The sequence below is a fragment of the Echiichthys vipera genome (assembly GCF_963691815.1).
Source record: "Echiichthys vipera genome assembly, chromosome: 8".
NCBI classification, from domain to species: Eukaryota; Metazoa; Chordata; class Actinopteri; order Perciformes; family Trachinidae; genus Echiichthys; species Echiichthys vipera.
In genome coordinates, this window is record NC_139833.1 from 4,738,943 (window position 1) to 4,759,799 (window position 20,857).

At 43.8% G+C, this 20,857-nt stretch overlaps 1 protein-coding gene across 1 annotated transcript in view; it reads right to left on the minus strand.

Moving 5' to 3' along the window:
* The window catches only part of thsd7ab (thrombospondin, type I, domain containing 7Ab), a gene marked incomplete at both ends in the record, with an annotated part of 157,716 nt that overhangs the window by 73,844 nt on the left and 63,015 nt on the right, over window positions 1–20,857 (minus strand). Inside the window, 5 exons of the mRNA XM_083918758.1 lie at window positions 2,524–2,770; window positions 6,070–6,264; window positions 12,956–13,159; window positions 15,221–15,376; window positions 19,886–19,954. Coding sequence (XP_083774884.1) covers window positions 2,524–2,770; window positions 6,070–6,264; window positions 12,956–13,159; window positions 15,221–15,376; window positions 19,886–19,954 — 871 coding nt within the window. The remainder of the gene's footprint in view (window positions 1–2,523; window positions 2,771–6,069; window positions 6,265–12,955; window positions 13,160–15,220; window positions 15,377–19,885; window positions 19,955–20,857) is intronic.

Below are 20,857 nucleotides of genomic sequence, written 5' to 3' on the forward strand. Positions count from 1 at the left end.
AATCATAGTGGACAGTTTTCTCAACACTGCAACAAGTCAGATCATAATCAGCGGCCCAGACTCTCGTACCCGCCTGACCCAGGGTTTCACACTGACCGCTGATGGCTTCATCGTCGCCATTTGCACTCAAAACCGCAACCTTGGAGTCATCTTTGACCGCACTCTCTCGTCCCTGCCCCACTTCAACCACGTCAACAAAACAGCCTTCTACCATCTCTGAAGCATTACATTCACATTTATTTAAACTGGTAACGCTGAGAGATTATGCTGCAAAGCAGAGGAGGAGATCACCTCAAAGATAAGAAGATGAATAACAATTGTTGTTCCACTCAAATATTACCATATAAACTAACAAGTATGAAAGAATAACAAGGCATTTTTCTGATGTTCCACTCGACTCTACAGAGCGTCTTTAAGCTCATGTTTTGGTTTTATGCTCTGCTCAGCTGCAGTTTTCAAGTGAGGATTTGTTTAAAACCTGTCTGAACGTCTCACTCTGTGCATTGTTTGGTCTCATGGATTCTAAAATGAAGTCTCCTGCCTCATTGATCTCTTTCTAAATTGATAAATCGAGCAGAAAATGAAATAGCAACGACACAGAAGACGTTAAAGATGTGCTGTGTTAATCGCATTTAAGTCAGCCTTAAATGGCACACAGGTTGGAAGTGTCAAACAACTCCAACAAACAAGCGTGTCATCTTCAAGGCCCAAAACCTCAAACCGACTCCGCTGAAGTGAAGGGCGCCTGGCGGGAGTCCACTTTGGTAAAATATCTTCGTTATTAGTGATGCTGTCACATGTTTGTTCTTTTACTTTCATACAAATGATACTTGATTATATAAAGTTATTGACACGTGAAAAACAAAAGATAATGGAGGCAAATCGACTGAAACCTCTTTTTGTCAGTTACTCAATGCCCATTACCCTGGAACTTCTACACTGCTACACTCCAACCCCCGGTGGGCTTTTGATTGTCTCCCGCTTGAGCTTTCCCCGGTGTGGATTTTAAAAATCAAACCCATGCGATAAAAGACATCTCGGACCTCGACCTCTCTTCTGCAGCCTGATAAAAAGCATCTGCGGCGTCCGGGTCAGCTGCTCAAACAGCCACCGCTGAAACTGGACATTAATCTTCATTTTATCATGTGGTGCTCTCTATGAATTACATTTGCCTTGTACACATCCCACTCCCACCCTTTAAATAATTGATGTTCCTATCCCCGCTGATAACCACGCTTGGGAGGGGTGAGACCGGAGGAGGAAAAATCTGGTCTTGAGTTAGAGCGAGAGACGAAACGACTTTTTTTTTTTTAGCGAGTACTAAATCAATCTTCTTTGGATTTCTTTTCCACACATTTCCACAAGCAGATCTGCTCCTTTATCTTCTGCTGTCGAGTGAATCAGTCGAGCATAAGTGACACCGGGCTAGAGCGATCTGTCTGGCAGACGTTAACGCGACAGTGTATTTTGAATCCGCCTCATGTCGTGTGGTCTACGGAGCTAACCGCAAACATCTTGTCTCTCATCCGCCCCGTGATTAAATTGCCTTAAAGTATCAATCCCATTTAATTACTGTCATTATCATCAATGAGAAATTACCAGCGCCCAAAACGGCAGGGTTAATTAGGCTTTCAGGGACGGAGAGATTATTTATTTATCCGTGGTCGCCTGCGAAGGGGAGATATAAATTGGGAGTTAACTTCACGTAGAGTCTGCTCTACTTACTAAACCAGCTCTGTCAGCGTCTCCTTGTTTGTTCTCTCTGAATCACTTCACACTCCGGTCGTCACTTTCCCTCCCAACACGGCTGCTTCTCTCATCTGTCTCTCACGCCCTGACTTTTCTTTTGTTTTTCTTTTTTTAATCTTGCTTGTTTTCAATGTCACACATATCTTCATGTACCATTCTATCTTACCGTGGACTGTTTGCCACTGATGTGCCTTCAAATCAGCCAAAAATCATTTAATGTCTTGTCTTGTCTAGCTCACAGATCACTTCCTGACCTTGCATTGTAAGGCTTTTCCAGTTTTTGCTTGAAGAACGATTCTAACCTTCTGTGTTCATTGAGCAGCTCCCCAAAACAAAAGAGGTTCTTTAACAAATGATTTCACACATCAAAAGACAATAGACGCTCTTCCTCTATTCTCAAAATGGCAGCTCTAGATTAAACTGATTACTTTCTCCTTTTTGGATAAAGGTGTTCATCTGTTAAATCGGCTGTTGAAGAGATTTGTTTGAAATGAGAACGTGCCTGCACTTGGATCTTGCAGGGGCATGCTTGAGAATTACTGCTCAGAGCCAGTGGATGTAGCTCTTAGAAGGGAGCAATTTTCATTTCAACACAATTCTCCGGGAGCTGATTTCACATTTACAAAAACCTACAAACCAGCGAGCAAAGAAATAACCAGTAATTCTAAATAATGGAAGAATGCTGCAGCAGTGTGTAATCGGAAAAACCAGACCGGACACCCCTGGTTTAAAAAAGCTGACGTAAAGTGCTCTAAGGAAGCAGAAAAATCTTACTTCTTAGGTGGCACCTGTCCCACATTGACTCGGACGCAGATGACCTTACGAGTCTGCATTCCCAAGGAGCAGGGACCCTGGCTGCCTCCGCTGGCTCGGACACCCAGGGAGGTGTTGAGGGTGGAGGCGGAGGGGTCTTCGGTACAAGCGCCCCAAGGTCCCGTCTGCCAGTGGTAAACAGTACAGGCGTGTTCGTTACAGTTCCGCACCTCCTGGAGGGAACTGCTGTTGGGGCACAGGGCTCCACCTGAGAAATACCAAAACACAGTAAGTACACAGTAGTCTGTTTGTCTGTCCATCAGTCCGTCCATCCATCCATCTATCCATCCATCCAGCCTAGGGGCCCCACATGTACAAGGAGCTCAGATTGGCCAGGCTATTTTTAATATTTCAACGCCCTTCAAATAATTCATTCCCTGCTCGCACCAATTCATCAGACCCTGAGATGGCTCCCAGTCAAACACCTGCAGGGACAACCCTTCCCCCTAGTTTGAACTCCACAGGTATTACGTCATGAAGCTGCTGACCCAAAGGCCACATCATGGAGCCAGGTTCATAAGGTCATAATGCCGGTGCCCCCTTAAGTGTGTGGTATTCGCACGCAAGAGGGGGCCCCACACAAAGAGTAGGCTAAGGGGCCATGACAACCATAATCCGCCCCTGACCATGGGTGAGGGTGTGAACGTAGATGGACTGGTAAATTGAGCTGCAACAATCAATATTTTTAATTTTTAAAAAGGATTAAATGACTATGGGTAATGGGAAAAGGAGTAGGAGTACTGATGAACCCACAAAAGGTATCACCAGACTGTGCAGTTCCACTCAACTCTACAGAGCCTTTTAGCCTCTTTCATTTCATTGTTTTGGTTTTATGGTCCACAGCTTCACTGCTGTGGCTCTGACAAACCCACTGTACGTTACCTGCCCAGCACCACACAGCAGACAGACGCAGTTAGAGCGTGATCACACTATCCTTTTGGCCGCGGCCAAAACCGGTTTTTCAGCTAAAGTCTAGTACCTTTAAGTAGTGTGAGCGCACCCGCTCCGCGCTCAACTGGGGCCAGCTGGCCGTCCACGGCCCGCTTGAAATAGGTGGGCTTTAGCGGAGCCGTTTGCACATGTACGAGCACGAGCGTGCGCACGTGTACGCGCACGAGCACGAGCCCTACGGCAGTAGCGTTATGTCCGCCTGTTCGGACATGTAAATAGAAGGACGGACCATGCGCGGACATTTAACAACAACAACAATGGTGGTGAAAGGTTCACGTTGTGTTTACTGCAGATTTGGTCGGATGAAAAAATTCAAAAACAGTCGACAAGACGCACAAAAACTCTGAGGTCTGTGGAAAGATTTGTAAACAAAGCCACACACACGCGATCAATGCGTGTGACGTGTTACGGCGTGATGACATATGGACAGCAAGAAGCATTGGCCGAGGCCCAGGTAGTGTGAGTACAAACGGGGCTGGGGCGCGGGGGGGAGAGGGAGGGGGGACAAGTACCCTAAAGTCCGGGTCTCGGTCCGGGAGGACAGTGTGAACTAGAGACTAGCTGGTGAACATAGTGGAGAATTCAGCAGAGAGCCAGATATTGGTAACACTACAGAGATATAAGTGTGTTCACACACTGCATGACAGGGCTCTCTGGTTTTCTGGTGACTATTTATGAGTTGTTGGCTGCAACAGTAAGTCACAGGTCAGACTTTACAGTGTGTACAACCTCCATCTATAGTTTTTCCCATTCTCTCTATTTGTGCTTGGCTCTCATTTTTCTTGTGAGCCGGCAGTCAGTCAGTCAGTTGTTGGGTCGATGGAGACATCTCGGGTATAGAGTAACTGCAGACACTTAGGGATTTCAGCAAAGATTGAGAGGCAATGAGAGACTGTGAGTGCTCCACACCTGTATTCGGAGTTGACAGAGAGCCTGCTCCATAACAAGTACACAGTTGGCCCTGAATCACAGTCTGCCAACTCAGACAAATCTCAACCTAATAGTAACTGAGCATGACTACCGTTCTGCTGACTGTGCCATGCCAGCTTAGTTGACTAACAACGATGGTGACGCTAGTCCCAACACCGCTGACATGGGGCCTCAAATGAGTATGAGCTGAAAAGCTGTACGATGTTGGACAATTGGGGAAATGTGAAGCAGCTTACAGGAAACATAAGCCATGTAATGGGGTAACAAACAAAGCCAGCACATGAGCAGGATCAATTATAGTTTGCTGGCTCAGTCACAGAGTGAGGGAAAGCCTCACTTAACATGCATCTTGGCTATCATTCAACTGAAACCAGAAGAGGCACTTGGGCTTAATACCGTCCCATAATAACCACTGTGAATTAAATGTAAGCAGTTATGCTAAATAGGTCATTAATTAGGCATGTTGATGTATTAATTAGCACATAGTTCTATGCCAACATATTGGTGGTTACTTACTAATATGAGCCCTGCAACTTAAAGCTTTGAATAGATCCTGTAGTTTCAATAATTTTTGTTCTTCATTAATATGCAACACAGGAGCTGCAAAATGCGCTTAGGAGCTCCAAATCTAATCAGATAATCTACTCTGCAGGGGAAACCAGCGTGGAGAGACGGAGCGTCTTTCAGGTATTGTTCTTGAGTACGTGTGTGAGTATGTGATGACAGCAGGATATAGTTTCACATGATCTCCTTTGTATCTCTCAACCATTCTAGCGCTTCTACGAGCACAGCTACTACAATTCTAGCCTAACATCAAATAATTACCAAAGAGTTCTGGAAACTTTGGCACCCGAGAAAGACCTTTGATAAATACAAATGTTAAATATGTTAATGCGACAGAAGAGAAATGCAGTGCATGAAGTAATACAACTGCAGAGCAACAGAAAACAACACATTCGAGCTATTTCACACATGGCCGACAAGCCCTGACTGTTCTACAACTGGCTGAATAAAATCTCAATCAATTATAAACCGCCCTAAGGCTGTTATGATAATGCCGTTTTTAAAACTCAAAAACAAGCTAACAATTTCCATTTGGCTACATGTAGACACACAGCTAGAGGTCTAAAACAGCTACCAGCAAACTCTAATTACAACTGTTACCCTCCATCACCGTGATCCACGCCACAACCATCGCAGTGACTGTGAGACAGACACACATACACACACACACACACACACGCACACACACGCACACACACGCAGACAGATAAGACACAGGAAAATGTTTGGTGAAATGACAAAAAGAAAGATAGAAAGACAAGCAGACGCACACAGAGATTTAACGCAGAGAGAACGAGCATATGCAAAGAAATGATCTCAGGAACAGATAAAAAGTTAAGTGTCAGGCGCAGAGACAGACCAACAGAAATAATCAGCAGGACTGATAAGCAGGCGGTTTGAGATAAGGACAAATGCACATGCAGACAAGTGTGAAATCCAGACATACAGTGAGTGACAGCAAAGGACGACTTGAAAGGCCATGACTAAGCCAATATCCAGGCCTCATCTGCATATATTTCCATACATGCGGGTGCAGAAGACTTGTCTGCAGGTGGAACTCACCTTCCCCGGCGTTGTAGGCCAGAATGGAGCGTGTCCTCATCTGCTTCCCCTCGATGGTCTTACTGGAGCAGGTCTGAGAGCAAGTAGACCAGACTGTCCAATCACTGAGCACGCAGTCCCGTGAGCAAGGCACCTCACAAGGCGCGGGCTCTGGAGGCGGGGAAGACGCGCAGAGGTTCTTCTCCACCTCCTCTCCTGGAGAAAGTAGTGACAGAAAATAACACAATCACGTTTGGGAGGAAGGTAAGACAGACGTAAAAATACATCGATATTGTCAGTTTACATTACAATGTGCTAATAGCAAGGTAACCCCTTAATGAGAGAGGGGAGGTAAAGATTTCTTATTGCATAAACTGGGTCTGACTGTAAAGCTGAGACTCTTGTGGATCCAATAAGGCCAGTTGTCTTCATGTGTGATGATGTTAGTCTCCAAAGTAGCCATTTTATTGTAGTGAGATCATTTTTTACAAACTTGAGCTCACTGTAGAAATGAGCTGTTGTGACCTCTAGCATAATTACGGCCTCATGAAACTTTACAACCACAGACTAGAGACTTCGGGCATTCAGAGGATGGATGACGTTCCAATGAATATTGACATTAAGGGGGTTTCTGAGCGTATTACAGAACAGAAGTGCTCTCCATCCAATCGCCGAAAAATACAATTCTTAAAGAAATCTCCATCTGTCATAAGTTTTTCTCACCAAATCAAAGCATGGGCTTTTTTATGGTGTTCCTCAAGGTCTGACTGTCTTAATGTAGTATTATGGAGAGATTCTTTTGTTGTTTTTTTCAATTTGTATCAATTCAAAAGTGGATGCAACAAATTATGAGACATAAATGAGCAATTAATCATTGATAAAACATTTTTATTATAGATTTATGACTAGAAGAACTTGACACAGTGCTGAGCTGCATCTCAAATTAATCCTCAGGTTCCCAGCCTTCAGATGAAGTGTACCATAGTCTATGTGACATCGACTGTTGAGCTGCTATCTCCCCCTGAACGCCCCCTGTCCGTCACCCTCACCCCTCTAAGAAAGAGGGAGGATGATCTTAGCAAATATACAATGTAATGAAGAGACTAGAGTGCTATGCTAATGATAGGATAACCATAGTTATGTTTAATACTAATGTGGTTTCAATAGGAAATCGGTGGATTGCTTACTCCGGGTAGGGAATGAGTCCTTACCCCAAGTGAAGGAGTTCAAGTACCTCCGGATCATGTTCACGAGTGAGGGGACGATGGAGTGTGAGTTTTGCCGGAGAAAAGAGAGCTGAGGAAGGCAAAGCTCTGGATCTACCGGTAAATCTTGGTTCCTACCCTCACGTATGGTCATGAGAGTGGGGCCATGACCGAAAGAACGAGGTCGCGGGTACAAGCGGCCGAAATAGGTTTTCTCAGGAGGGGGGCTGGAGTCTCCCTTAGAGAGAGGGGGAGAAGTTCAGCATCCGTGAGGAACTCGGAGTAGAGCCGCTGCTCCTTTGCGTTGAAAGGAGCCAGTTGAGGTGGTTCAGGATCATCTGGTAAGGATGAACCCTGGGCGCCTCCCTAGGGAGGTGTTCCAGGCACGTCCAGCTGGGAGGAGGCCTCGGGGAAGACCCAGGACCAGGTGGAGAGATTAGATCTCCACACTGGCCTGGGAACGCCTCGGGATCCCCCAGTTAGAGCTGGTTAATGTGGCCCGGGAAAGGGAAGTTTGGGGTCCCCTGCTAAAGCTGCTGCCCCAGCGACCCGACCCCGGATAAGAGGCTGAAGATGAGATGAGATGAGATGGTTTCAATAAAACAGATGCTGAAAACAGCGTGTAATAGAAAGGAGAAATCCAGCCTCTCTTCATGGTGATCATATATTAACTAACATCTGTGTTTCCAGGTAATGACACGTTGGTTTGGGATTTCTGGGCCTAAAGTCTTGTGTTAAAAGTCAAAACAGATGGTTTTGCATTTCCATACTTGGTTTGTTTGTGTTTTATTTGAAAATTACAGATGTGTTTCCAGGTAATGGCTGCAGCCCAAATATGTAAAAAGTTTTATGTTGAAAGCCAAAACAGGCGGCCTTGTTTGTGTATTTGATTAATGGATATTACTTCCCTCTATGTGTTCAGGGGTAAACATTGTACCTCAAATAGAGCCATCTGTCTTTCATCAGGTATTAAATCACAGCATTTTCAGGAGGATTTTCATGGGATTGTATAAAAGAATAGAAGAAATATTTAGCAAATGAAGAAAGAGGAACTTTACTTTCAGGCAATAAGGTTCTGTGCTGATATTAGCCCATTATATAACTGCATTTTAATAAAACAACCAACCCTACAGAATATTATAAACTCCCTTAAAACAAATAGACAAAATAAACTAAACTCAACTGTAATTACAGACACAGGATTTTCCATTTAACACCCTGTTTGTGTTCCCAAACTGCTCTTATCAACATAAAAACGCCTTTAGCCTTTTATTATATAAGTTTATTTATCCAAATTAAAGTCTGGGGTATTTTACAGAGTGTCTGTGACCACATTAGAGACTGAGGAATAAATCCCAAACCAAACACGTAGGAGAGCATATTGATGGCGGCAGTAAAGAGAAAATATTTGCCTCTTGGTAAATGGACTTGTACTTGTATAGCGCCTTTCTAATCTTCTGACTACTCAAGGTGCTTTCACGGTGTTTGTCACATTCACCCGTTCACACAGACATTCACACTGATGGCAGTGGACATCTACAGACCATCTAATCTGACCATTCACACCACATTCACACACCCATGCGCAACACGAGGAGCAATTCTGGGTTCAGTGTCTTGCCCAAGGACACTTCGACATGGGGACCGGGGGAGCTGGGGATCAAACCACCAATCTATCTTGAATGTAGGACAACTCACTCTACCACTGAGCCACAGCCGCCCTGAAGTGCCGGGTAAAACTCTTTTTCTTGCCAGTTGAGGACACGCTGGGTGGTAACGTGGGCGATAAGAATAAACTTGAGGACTCATTGAAGAACTAGATTATAACTCAAACTACACTTCAGCACAGAGACGTTTGGAGCAGCTGGGAAAACGAACAGCTGTGTTTCTTAATTGATGGCATGATGTCAAGTACACAGCTAGTTTCAAATTGTAGAGATGTGCTTGTTTTCTTAAGAAGTCTGTTCTCCCGGAGAGAACTTGGGATGGGTTTCTCCAACTTGGCGTTCTTCGATCGACTCATGTTGACGTTTTTTTGAAACTAGAGGTCAAACTGCCGACGTGAAGTGAAGATTTCAAACGTACATCAAAAGAAAAATACAAACTGTTTCCTGAACAGCATCAAGAGAGTGTTCGGCCCAGAGAAAGATAGATTTATGGAGCCAGTGATTCGACTCTCTGTCCTTTTGGCAGTTTGATATAAATCAATGTCGGTCCAGGCCAAGTTTATAAAACACGAGGATGGACTGTGAAGTTTTTAACGTCAAGGATTCAGAGATTTATAGGAAACATTAACATAACTTAATAAGTTATAAAGTCAGACAGTTATTTCTTGCTGTTTCCTTGGGGCGAGCTCGTTCTTTCAGAGCCTCCATCTCGTCACATTCACAGTCACTGTGTGTGTTGACGTGTTGTTTTTTGCTCTTTTGAAACACATTCACCTCTCTACTTCCAGTCCGTCCCCTATATGTTCCCCACTTAAATACCTACACATGTTCCTATTAAACTTCTGCCCTTACTACAAGCCTGACTCAGAAGTTGGAATTTCCGATTACAAGTGAATGCAGCATAACCGTTAGTGACGATCTGGGTCGACAGACTAAGTGCTGTTAGCAGCGTCACCAACATGGCTGCTTATTCATACATATTCACATCTAGTGAGGGAATGTCACCCCCACAGACACACAGATTGAAATACAACAAGGCAACAAGTGCTTTAATTGGTGGGTCATATGATCAATCACTCTTTGATAGATAATAACTTAAAAGACAATTATATAGATGGGAGTCAACTTTAATGTACAACTTTAATCACAGACAGCATCAGTGAAGCTGTAAAGAATAAAACATCGTAACTAAGCTCCACTGACTTGTCTAATATCCCTGGATTTACATAAATTGTGCTTCACCACAGAAATAACTCAAAGCATTTCACTTGTGTTTTCCATTTTGACACGGCAGTCGATTATGACCCTTTTTATGGTTTATCTGTATATTATATATTCATGCTGATGGACTCTTGACTCTCTCCAATCTCCATACTAAAGTGACATTGAACACGGAAGAAGCAAACTCACATGGGATTCCCACATTTTTACACCATTGTTCATGTTTTATTAATGAGCTCCTAGCATCAGCCATAAGTGGATTATATTAACCCACATACTGTACTTCTCTGTGTTGCTTCATTCGCTGCCATGCACCAAGCAGAGAATATTTCATCCTGTGAGCGATGCATACACACTGGAAAATGTAAACCTTTCAGGGGCTGAATTGAAATTTCAAGCAGGGGAGAATCGCTTGAGCTTCAAAAGTCTGAGCGGGGCCTGACTTTACATTAAGATGTCACTTTGTCAGATATGCACTGAACCAATCATGACTGAATGGAGAGAGCATGAAAATAGGAAGTGACAAGGGACCACAGCAGTTTTCAGACTCACACAGAGAAAACATGAATGGGCCGAACACCCACTATGAGAGGAGAGGAAGACCTCCGTGCTCAGTGTGCAGAGAAGAAACGGCTCCCTGCCTAAGCGGGCAGGCAGTCAACACGGGGAATATCAATAGCCAGTTTCAATAACATTTGTATCGACCTCCCCCTGTTGTCTCGGGCCCGGCTGTGTGGCATTTTCTTTTATGACTGGGACACACCATCGGAGAAAATATACAGCTGACACTGCAGTGAAAACTCTCTGAGGCGAAAAGCGCACGGAAAATCTAAACAGAGCAAATCAATTTTCATCAGTTGAGGGAGTGAAGGTGGGGGGGGGGATCAATCAACCGAAGTCAGGGGAGAAATAACAGTGCAGAGTCTCTGTTAGTCCTGCAGCACAGGTGGACAAACTTCACCGAATACCTACAGTTGATGTATGAACTGTGATTTGTGGCTACGTTAGAAGGGCAAAATTAAGTTATCTAGTTGGAAAAAACATCATAAAATTAAGATTTAAGAAGCACATTTGGGACTTAATATGATTCCTGCAGGACGTTCCAACTTTACATGCTGAATAAATAAAAATGGTACTGTGACCGCAGCTTGCCGGATAATCTAATCAATTATGTATTGGATCATATTTCTCCTTACGTTTGGCCACAACCTGAAGGCAAAAAGGAAGTCTGGAAAGCTTCTCCGTACCACTGCCCCCTACATGAAAGATTTACAGTCACAAAGAGTAGCAGTAAAAATCAGGAGCAGCAAAGGGCATAAGATACTCCAAACCCCCCTGGCCAGGGAGGCTTGATTTGATTTAGCGAGAGTAAGGTTTAATTGTGCGTGCAGAGAGGAAGAGTTTAATGAGAGAGACAGCATGAGAGAGGTGGCAATGCTGAATCAAGCGAGCATTAAAGTAGGAGAGGTTTAACCAGGGGGGAGAAGGGAAGAGGACCCGGGGGGAGTGGAGTCTTGAGAGTGCTCCTCACAAAGCTGATGAATGGAGTCCAATCACGGAGAGCTCCTCACGTAAAGAGTGTACGGCGAGAGTTGCAGGTTCAGTGCAGAGGTGATCTTGAAAAATATGGGATTTTTCAAACAAGGTCAGACCTGCACTTACTGCAAATGGAGGTGGGTCAAAACACAACGCACTCTCAGAATGAGCAAGCAGCAAGCGGGAATTTGCTCGATAAACGCCAATCAAGAGTACAGAAACAATGCGTTTAAAGCTGCAGGAGACGGGATGGAAAACAAAATATTTGAAGTAGAGTGAGACCAGTTCGTGCAGCTCCTCCTCTCCCCTCTCTGCACTGAGCCCCTCCCACCACAGGAGGCTTAACACAGAATGAGAAGTCAGTCATTCGTTATAAAGCGCATTTGCCGTCCCACTGTCTTTGCAAACTTGAGGGCCTGTAAAGTTGTGAACATAAAGGCTGAACTATTAGGAACATTTTACACTGATCTCTGAGATGCTTCGCCGATATTGTCACTTGTTATATTCTATTTTAAACTGATGGCGGTTTTACTGTCAGACTCGGTTTTAGGATCTGACAATAAAAGCGTTGATATCGGCAAAGCGTTTCAGAAGCTTCAGGAGCGTTGGAAAGAAAATGTTTCTAATAGTTTAGCCTGCTACCCGTTGGCCTACGGACACTCCGGGTCCAATAAAAAGGTGCTAAATGTTCAACTTCCACAATTAACGGCTCCTCTACCTCAAGCCGTGGCTTTGGCTTCTGGTCTTAAGAGCAGAGCAGAGAGAGGCACAGAGACAAGCGGGCTGCATCACCAAAGGCAAACCCCTGTAGCTGGCCAGCACAGCAAATGTGCTCTCCCCGGACAATTAACTGGACTACATTTTCACAGTTTGGTCCCAATATGTGGGTACTGAACTGCGATGTAGATGGATAACAATATAGTCTCTTATCTTAAAGTGTCTTAAATAAGCTGCAGCTGTGAGCCTTCGCCAACAGTCAGCAGCAGAACTTCTTAACTGAAGGACTCAGCACGTGCATCTGCGTTTGTAGAACAGCCAATAGGAACGGCTCTCTCTGAAATAGCCTATGATTGGCCAAAGTGTCCCGTCACGAGCTTAGATTTCCTAAAGACTGAAAACAGAGCAGAGGGGGTGCGGCATTCTACTGTCCTCTCAGAACACTTGAATTACAATATTATGAGAGATTATTATGGATTTTTTTTGCCCCAACATGCCAAAGATAAAGTGCTGACCCCTTCTTAAATTATAACAAATGAGTCTGTTTCCCCCCATTCTCACCGTTGCTGTTGACACACTGGACCTGTGGCAGCTGGGTGCCGGGCCCACACGTCTTTCCATCACCGGGAACACACTGATCCAGGCCGACCAGTTCCCAGTCGTAACAACTGGGCTCGTCACATGGCACCGCCTCCACCAGGTGGGGGCAGTTCCCAGGCCCTCCCGTTGGCTCGTTGGTGATCTGTCGTTTTCTCAGTTTGAAACCTGCAGAGAGTAGAAACACCATCATCACAAGTGACAAACTGTTCTGCCTTTACTGTACGATTATATCAAACCTATCAACAATATGTTTACAGAATATTTTCACAATGAGGAACGTATTAATCTAATAATGGCATGTACAATAATTTCTCAGTTATCACTTCTCTGCAGAAAGAGTATGTCTACTTTTCAGTACATTCTGCTGATAACACTCCTGTACTTTTACTAACAGGGACAGATTGGATTTTTAAAGTGGCGCTGTGTGAGGTCAATACCCGTGTATAACACAGTACATGACGTAAGCTCGTCCCCAGCTCGGAGTGAGCAGACAGGGGCACCGACATGGAAGATCCTGTACTGCTGTGGACGAGGGCAGCAGCTAAATGTGTTTCAGCCACCTTAAAAAGTGTAGCTACTGTATCCTGCTTTACCTTGCTGTCAGATGGCTGTGTTTAACTTTGAACACAGGGGATTTCAAGCCCTTATCTATGCTTTAAAATGTTCTAAATATAGTATACACTTAGAGTGATATTGATTTTTTTGGGGGGGAAAAAAGAAGTCAGCTGCCGCGTCCATCCACAGCAGTGAATGTCTAAGCTTCTTTGTCTGTCCTCCTGTCTGCAGGGAGTGTGCAGACCGCCGACTTCAGTAGGTTACACAACTAGATAAATACCTTATACAAACTCCACTTGGCGGTTTTCTTTAAGTAAGCATCTGAGTACCTCCTCCACCACTGATGATAGATGCTGATGATTAGCTTGGTTTGGTTTGATGGCTGACTTGTTGAGACAGCTCATTAATATTAACGAGAACATATATTGAAAAATATTGAAGATTTCCTCACATGGCTCGAGCTCGAGGCTGCCACGGATCTCACCCTGCACTTCTTGTGTTCGTATGAAGCGAGTGTTTTTTTTAAATTCCAGTAATGTCACAGACGAACAGTTATAATGCACATGTGACCGCTGAACCACGTCACGCACAAGTCTTCCTGTGACATTTTTTACAAGCTTCAGGGAACACAATCACTTAATTGCTTTCCATGCTACAAACTGTTGCAGAAAAGGTGCATTTCATATTGAAAATGCATAATGTGATCGGGGTACCTCCTGAAGCACTCGCAGATAGCTTCCCTATGTATGTCTGCTACTAAAACATACATTTATTAATTATTCAGTGTTATTCACTGAAGTTATACGGTATGACTTGTATAAAAACGATAATATTGTGTAGTAAAAGGATGATGAAGATTGCAGGTTCATGTATTTTATCAGACTTGACAATAATGTTTATAGAGTTCTCTTAAAAAACAGCTCATAGTAAAGTGCTGGATGGAGCACGGGCAGCATTTACTGCACTATAAATACAAAGCACCAAAACTTTAACAACCACAGCCTTTTCTGTTACTGCAGCAGTGAACATCTCGATACAGATAATAAAAGTGCTTAATAATATATTATTTACACATTAATTATAATACATATGTAAAGTTATAAGTGTGTATCTCAGTGCCAGATGGGGGGGACTGACAGATGATGCACTTGTATATTTATAACATGTTTATTATCTTTACTGGAGCCAAACAAGGAATTAAACACACAGCAGAAGGGTATGGGCTTATCAGGAAAACATCATTCATTCATCTTCATAAGCTGATCCCGGGGGCTGGAGCCGATCCCAGCTGACATCGGGCGTGAGGCCGGGTGAACCTGGACAGGACGCCAGTCTATCGCAGGACACATAGAGACGAACAGAGACAGACAACCATTCACACCTACGGGCAAGTTTTTTTTTTTGAGTCATCAATGAACCGAACACCTGCATGTTTTTGTGGGAGGAAACCGGAGAACCCGGAGAAAACCCACGCAGACACGGGGAGAACATGCAAGCTCCACACAGAAGGGCTGGCATGCGAACCTGGAACCTTCTCGCTGTGAGGCGACAGCGCTAACCACTACACCACCGTGTAGCCCATCAGGAAACAATTAACATGTAATTGGCTTTTATAGTTTAAAACAAATCATAATAACCACAATTTTAGCTATTGAGACCAGGTCTTTGTACCTTTCTTTCCGGCCTGGTCATCACAGTTCTCGACGGTGCAAGGCCCCCAGGCGCCCCACTGCGACACCTCACAGTCGATGGGACAGGGGATTTGGCACAGCTGGGACCTGTTGGGGATCGGACCCTCGCACAGCCTGTTTTCCACCGGGCGGGAGGCTGTGCAGGTGATAGAGAAAGGAAACACAAAATCAGCAGCAGATAAAATGAACCTGCTCTACTTTGATTCTATTTTAATTTTTCAGATTTTTCTGTTTTTTTTTAACCAGCATTGCAATCAAAAGGAACATGGGACGAGAAAATGCTTGTTTACTTTTATTCCTGGCAATCGAGTCCCTATAGAGAGCAGATGGAACCACGGTAGACACTGTTATTCCTTTGTTTTGGTTATCGCTTCCCTGTTAGCATGTCAGAATGATAAATTAGCAATGATTATCTCATGCAGCGCCTTGCGAGCGACATAAAACACTGTGGAGCCTTGCCCAGTGACTCTCACCGGAGACAGGAGAGAGGACGCAACAATACAACACTGAAGGTGTAAGAGAGCAGTGACAATGTCTTGGCTCATGTTTGTTCCATGAGGAGTAATTTGGCACCTTATTTCCCTTGTTGTGCTACGTTTTAAAAAACCCTTTCTATGATGAAAGTGATGAGTGCATGTCTGGCTGAACTCCCACGGAGGAACTTTGCCGAAATAAAAAGGAGAGGTGCTGTCGTCATCGCGAGGCGCAGCTCTGTGACAACTGTGCAGAATGCGTTTCTGCATGTCTGCTGAACCGTGCCGCGATAAATAAATTTGATGCGTGGATGTTCCTGGAGATACAGAGTTTATGCATTTATGCATGCGTGCACATAAAATATGTATGTTGGTGTCAGTGTCATTTCAGTAGTTATGTTATTGAAGTAGTGCTACAGTACAGTATCTTCCAGAGCGGTGCCTTTATGCGATACTAGAAGGTAGAAATATGAGGACGGAGAACGAGGAAGGGGACTTTTGAACTCCAGAAAGTGGCAGTTATGTGGTATGGGCCTAACATAAATAATAGGACATTTTGGAGGTTAGAGCAGGTCCTCCTTTTATTACAAGGTTGTACTGAACCCCAGGCCCGTGCCTCGGATGAAAGCTCCGATATCGCCAGTGTATGTGACTGTGAATGTGTTTGTCAATGGGTGAATGAGGCCGATTGTAATTCTCTTTGTCCGACACGCGCTTCATAAATGCAGTCCATTTACCATTTCATTCTGTCAGGGAATGAGCGTTTTGTCTATGTGCCCAAAAAAAGTGACTGCGCCGACTGATCGCATACCGATACAAGTCTGTGGATTGCAGATGTGAAAGTTTAACACAGAGTATAATCCTTGCTTTAGGTGTGAATATTGATCCCACTCTTGTCTGTATGTTTAATCTACTGTACCAGCCAGCAGCAGGTTACCTCATGTTAGCATAAAGACTGGACACAGGGAAACAGCTAGCCTAGCTCCATCAAAACCTAACAAAATCCAGTCACCAGCATCTTTAAAGCTCGCCAAATAACACGTTATCTCTTGTTTGTTGAATATGTGTCAAATATAATTTTATATATGGAAAAACCCTCTAAAACAGGTGTCCCAAACTGATCCAGTAAAGGGCCGCTGTGGCTGCAGGTTTCCATTCCAACCAAGCAAGAACACATCGGCCCTTTAATTCAATTAATTTCAATTCAATTCAATTTTATTTATAGTGCCAAATCATAACAAAAGTGATCTTAGGACACTTTACAGAGTAGGTAAAGAGCACACTCTATGACTTATTTATGATTTACAGAGACCCAACAATTCCCCCGTAGAGTACGGTGGAGACGAAAACCTTCACTATAACAGACAGGAACGTCAGACAGACCCAGCTCTGTGGAGGACGCACATCTGTCTGCACCGGAGAGAGGGAGAGAAGGAGAGAGAAAGAGAGAAAAGACGGACAGATGGACAGAGAGAGACGGACACACTTCCAGTATTGGATCAGTTTGAGACACCTGCTCTAAAACCACAAAATTGCAATTTTTTAGACTTCAGTTTTTGTGTGGATTAAAAAAAAAAACAAGATATAATGTTGATTAGTGAGTGTAAGAGGTGCTGGTCTGTGGACTTTGTTACCTTTAGAAAAGAAAATCCAACTATTTCCCCGTACTTCCAGTCTGTGTGCTAAGCTAAGCTAAATGGCTGCTGTTTCATATTTCAGCTGGTGATATAAAAATCTATCAATCTTCCCATATAACCTGTCAAGAAAGCGAACATGCTCATTTTCACCAAAATGTCCACCTATTGCTTTAAATCACCAGGCCAACGGGACATCACCTCCATGCTTCCAGGTCGTCCTTTATGATAAGAGTGAGTCCTGCTCACTCAGCAGACAGGTTCAGCCCCCTGCCTGGAGCTCCGTACTCTGTCTGACACTTCTAAACCATTTTCCCTTTTTCCAGCTGCACACACACAGAGCAAACACGTGCAGCTGCGCATGTGAATCACATTTCACTCTGAAATGCACTTTGAGTACTAATGGAAAGCCTGTTGTAAAACTGCATTCAAACGTGAAAATATCAAACCTTTTCATTTTAGCGATACAGACTTAAAGGAAGCTGATACCTAAAACTCCAAAATGGATTTTTTATGACAGTTCGAAAGGAGATATTTCCCACAAGAATGATTTATTAATAATAACTCCAACACTGAAATAATATTGGAATGAAAGTATCAAAAATAGAGGAGATGGTTTGAGTCCTATTTTACAAAATATCGTAATATATCAGCTACCCTAAAGTGAGTCTAGTGTCGGGTTCATATCATGGAGTCAACTCGTGACACTGCAGTTCAACACCTGTGAGTGAGAATACACGTCCATTTTTAATTTGATGGTCCTGGGGAATAGTGAAAAATTAATAAATTGGCACCATCTGTTGTGATATCTGTTTGGGAGAGTACAAAGTAAGTGGTGGCATGAAAAGATTAATGCAAAACCTTTCTGTGCAAAGTGTTAGGCCGGGTTGATGTCCACTTTTCAAGCATTGACTGATACATTTCAGATCTTTTTTTTATGGCGGGTATTTAGCGATTCACACGTAAATGCCCTTCTCATGTTCAACCCTAGGCCCTCTATTTCCTGTATTCCAACAAGACATCTAAGGGCTTAAAGTTTCACAGTCAGGAGAGCTGAATCATAATTCCCTTAGAACTGTGCAGGGGGAAGGAGGCAAATGAGGCTTTTGAAATGCAAAATGACTAATGCCTCTTACAAATACACTGAAAGTCAAATAGTGAGATTGCTGAGCCACTGTTAATCCACGTCTTATTGGAGAACTACACTGACTTCAATATTTTAACATCAATCCATTTGGGAGTACAACATTGAGGACCAACAGAGTAGAGAGAGAAAAATAACCTTCTCTACATCCTGATTCTCTATTAGTCTATTTTATAGTGGGCTCTCCAGCGGGGTTCATTTTTCTATTGTGCTGAAGTGACAACAGAGGGGGGAAAAATCCCTCCTGCGAGTGTGGCTTACTGTCTGAAGCGCTGCGAAACCTCTCACTATCCAGAATCTGTTTGTGAGGGAACAAGTTTTCTCCTTTGCCTGGATTTGTATGGGAGGATGACTTTGTTGTAATACTACTTCTCTCTTTGTTAGATTTGAGGGATAAAAAGCAGCGATCTGGGGCTTGGTTGAAATGTGGAAGTCGTGTTCATTCAATCATCACGACTCTGAAGCATCACAGTGTTAGGGAGAATCGTCACAGTGTTGTTAAAATCAATGTTTTTATTATTACTGCATGTTTTCTTTCCCCCTATTCAGAGAGGAGGAGAGATAACAAGGACATAAAGAGGCAAGGAGAGGAAACAGGAATGGTGGAGAGGAGACGAGGAAGGAGGCAAGGAGAGGTGAGAAGAAATGAGAAGAGGAGAGGAGCGATAACAAGGACATAAAGAGGCAAGGGGAGGAAACAGGAATGGTGGAGAGGAGACAAGGAAGGAGGCAAGGAGAGGTGAGATAAAAGAGAAGAGGGGAGGAGCGATTAGGAAAGGAGAAGAAACAAGGAGAATGGAGGAGAGAAAACAAGGAGAGAGGAGGAACAGATAGAGTAAAGGAAACAAGGATAGAGGAGAGGAAAGGAAACAAGGGTAGAGGGGAATAGAAAAAGAGAGGATACAGGAAAGGAAGGAGGAGAAGGAGACAGGTCAGGAGAGGAAAAGAAGGAGAGTGAAGGAGGAGGAAGCGAGGAAAAGAGAATACAGGGAAGGTGAGGAGAAATGAGAAAACGAGTAAAAGGGGAGGATAAATTAGTAGAAGAGAGGGAACAAGGATAGAGAAAAAAGAGAGGAAGAGGGGAAGGAGACAGGAGAGGAAACAACAATACGTTATAGGTGAGGGAAAAACGAGGAGAAGACAGGAGAGAAAAGGAGGAGGAGAAAAGAGAATATGATAGGAGAGGAGAGAAGCGGAAGAAAGGGAGGATAGAGGTGAAGAAACAAGAATACGTGATAGGTGAGGAGAAATGCGGAGGAGAGAAGAGGATTTATAGGTAGAGGAAGCAAAGATAGAGCAGACTGACAGTGAGTGAATGCAAAGGAAGGGGAAAGGGGAGGTAACGCAGAGGGAGAGGCTGGAGCTTCATCACCAGCGTGACTCAAAACACCTACCTGTAATCTGGAAGGTGATGGAGAGGAGAGGGGGGACACTAGGCTTCTGCTGTCTCTGAGTCTGACCTGCTGCAATTACAGGGGAGATAGCGCTATTAGCTACGCGCACACAGGGGAGACGGAGGCACTATCAAACAAACACAGACAGTGAGGTGAGACAGCACACAAGAGACAGGCAGAGACTAATGCGGCAGCTACAGCGGGACAACCGAGCCTCGTATCCTACAAGCACAAGCTCTGAGAACACGATTCTAGTATATTTGGTCCGAGGATGCGTTTCTTCGTGGTTCATGGTTTAAGGTCAGAATCCACATGGATGTTTGGCGATCATGTAATCTCATCAGGTTGGAGATGTTGTTGTCAAGGGATCAAAATTAATCTGATAAGTGTCTTTTTAGTGAATTAGTTCAGCGTGACAGGCTTAAATGGAGTCTTTCCAGGCATTTAAATAAACATCTCTTTCCCTTCATAGATTAATATTAAAGATTGATATCACTCTCGTGTCTCTGCGTGTAAAGTGGCAGAAGCAGGGCGTCTTTAGCTCAACTTAGCATGAAAAAATGGATGCTGGCAGGAGAAACAGCTAGCCTTGCTTTGATCAAAACACACCCATCGACTCCTCTGCAGTTGACTAATTCAAATGTTTGCTTAGCATGTACAAAAAAACAGAAATGGCCACACCAGCCAGGCTTAAAGGACGTGTGCAGCATCCCCAAAGTTCTGCTGTGGCTGTGCAGACATGAAAACCAAAACCTGTCGGTCCACCCCACCTGTAGCTGGAGACTACAGGTGTAAAAACAAACTTCATGGGTCATAAAATAGCTCTGCAAGTTGTTAGAATTTTTAGTTTTTTACATTTTTGTCCATGCAAAGATTTCACAACTAAAACAATATGTAAATAAAACAGCCTGAAAGATGTAGGTGTGATTAATTTTGAACTTCTGACAGAGCCAGGCTAGTTGTTTCCCCTTG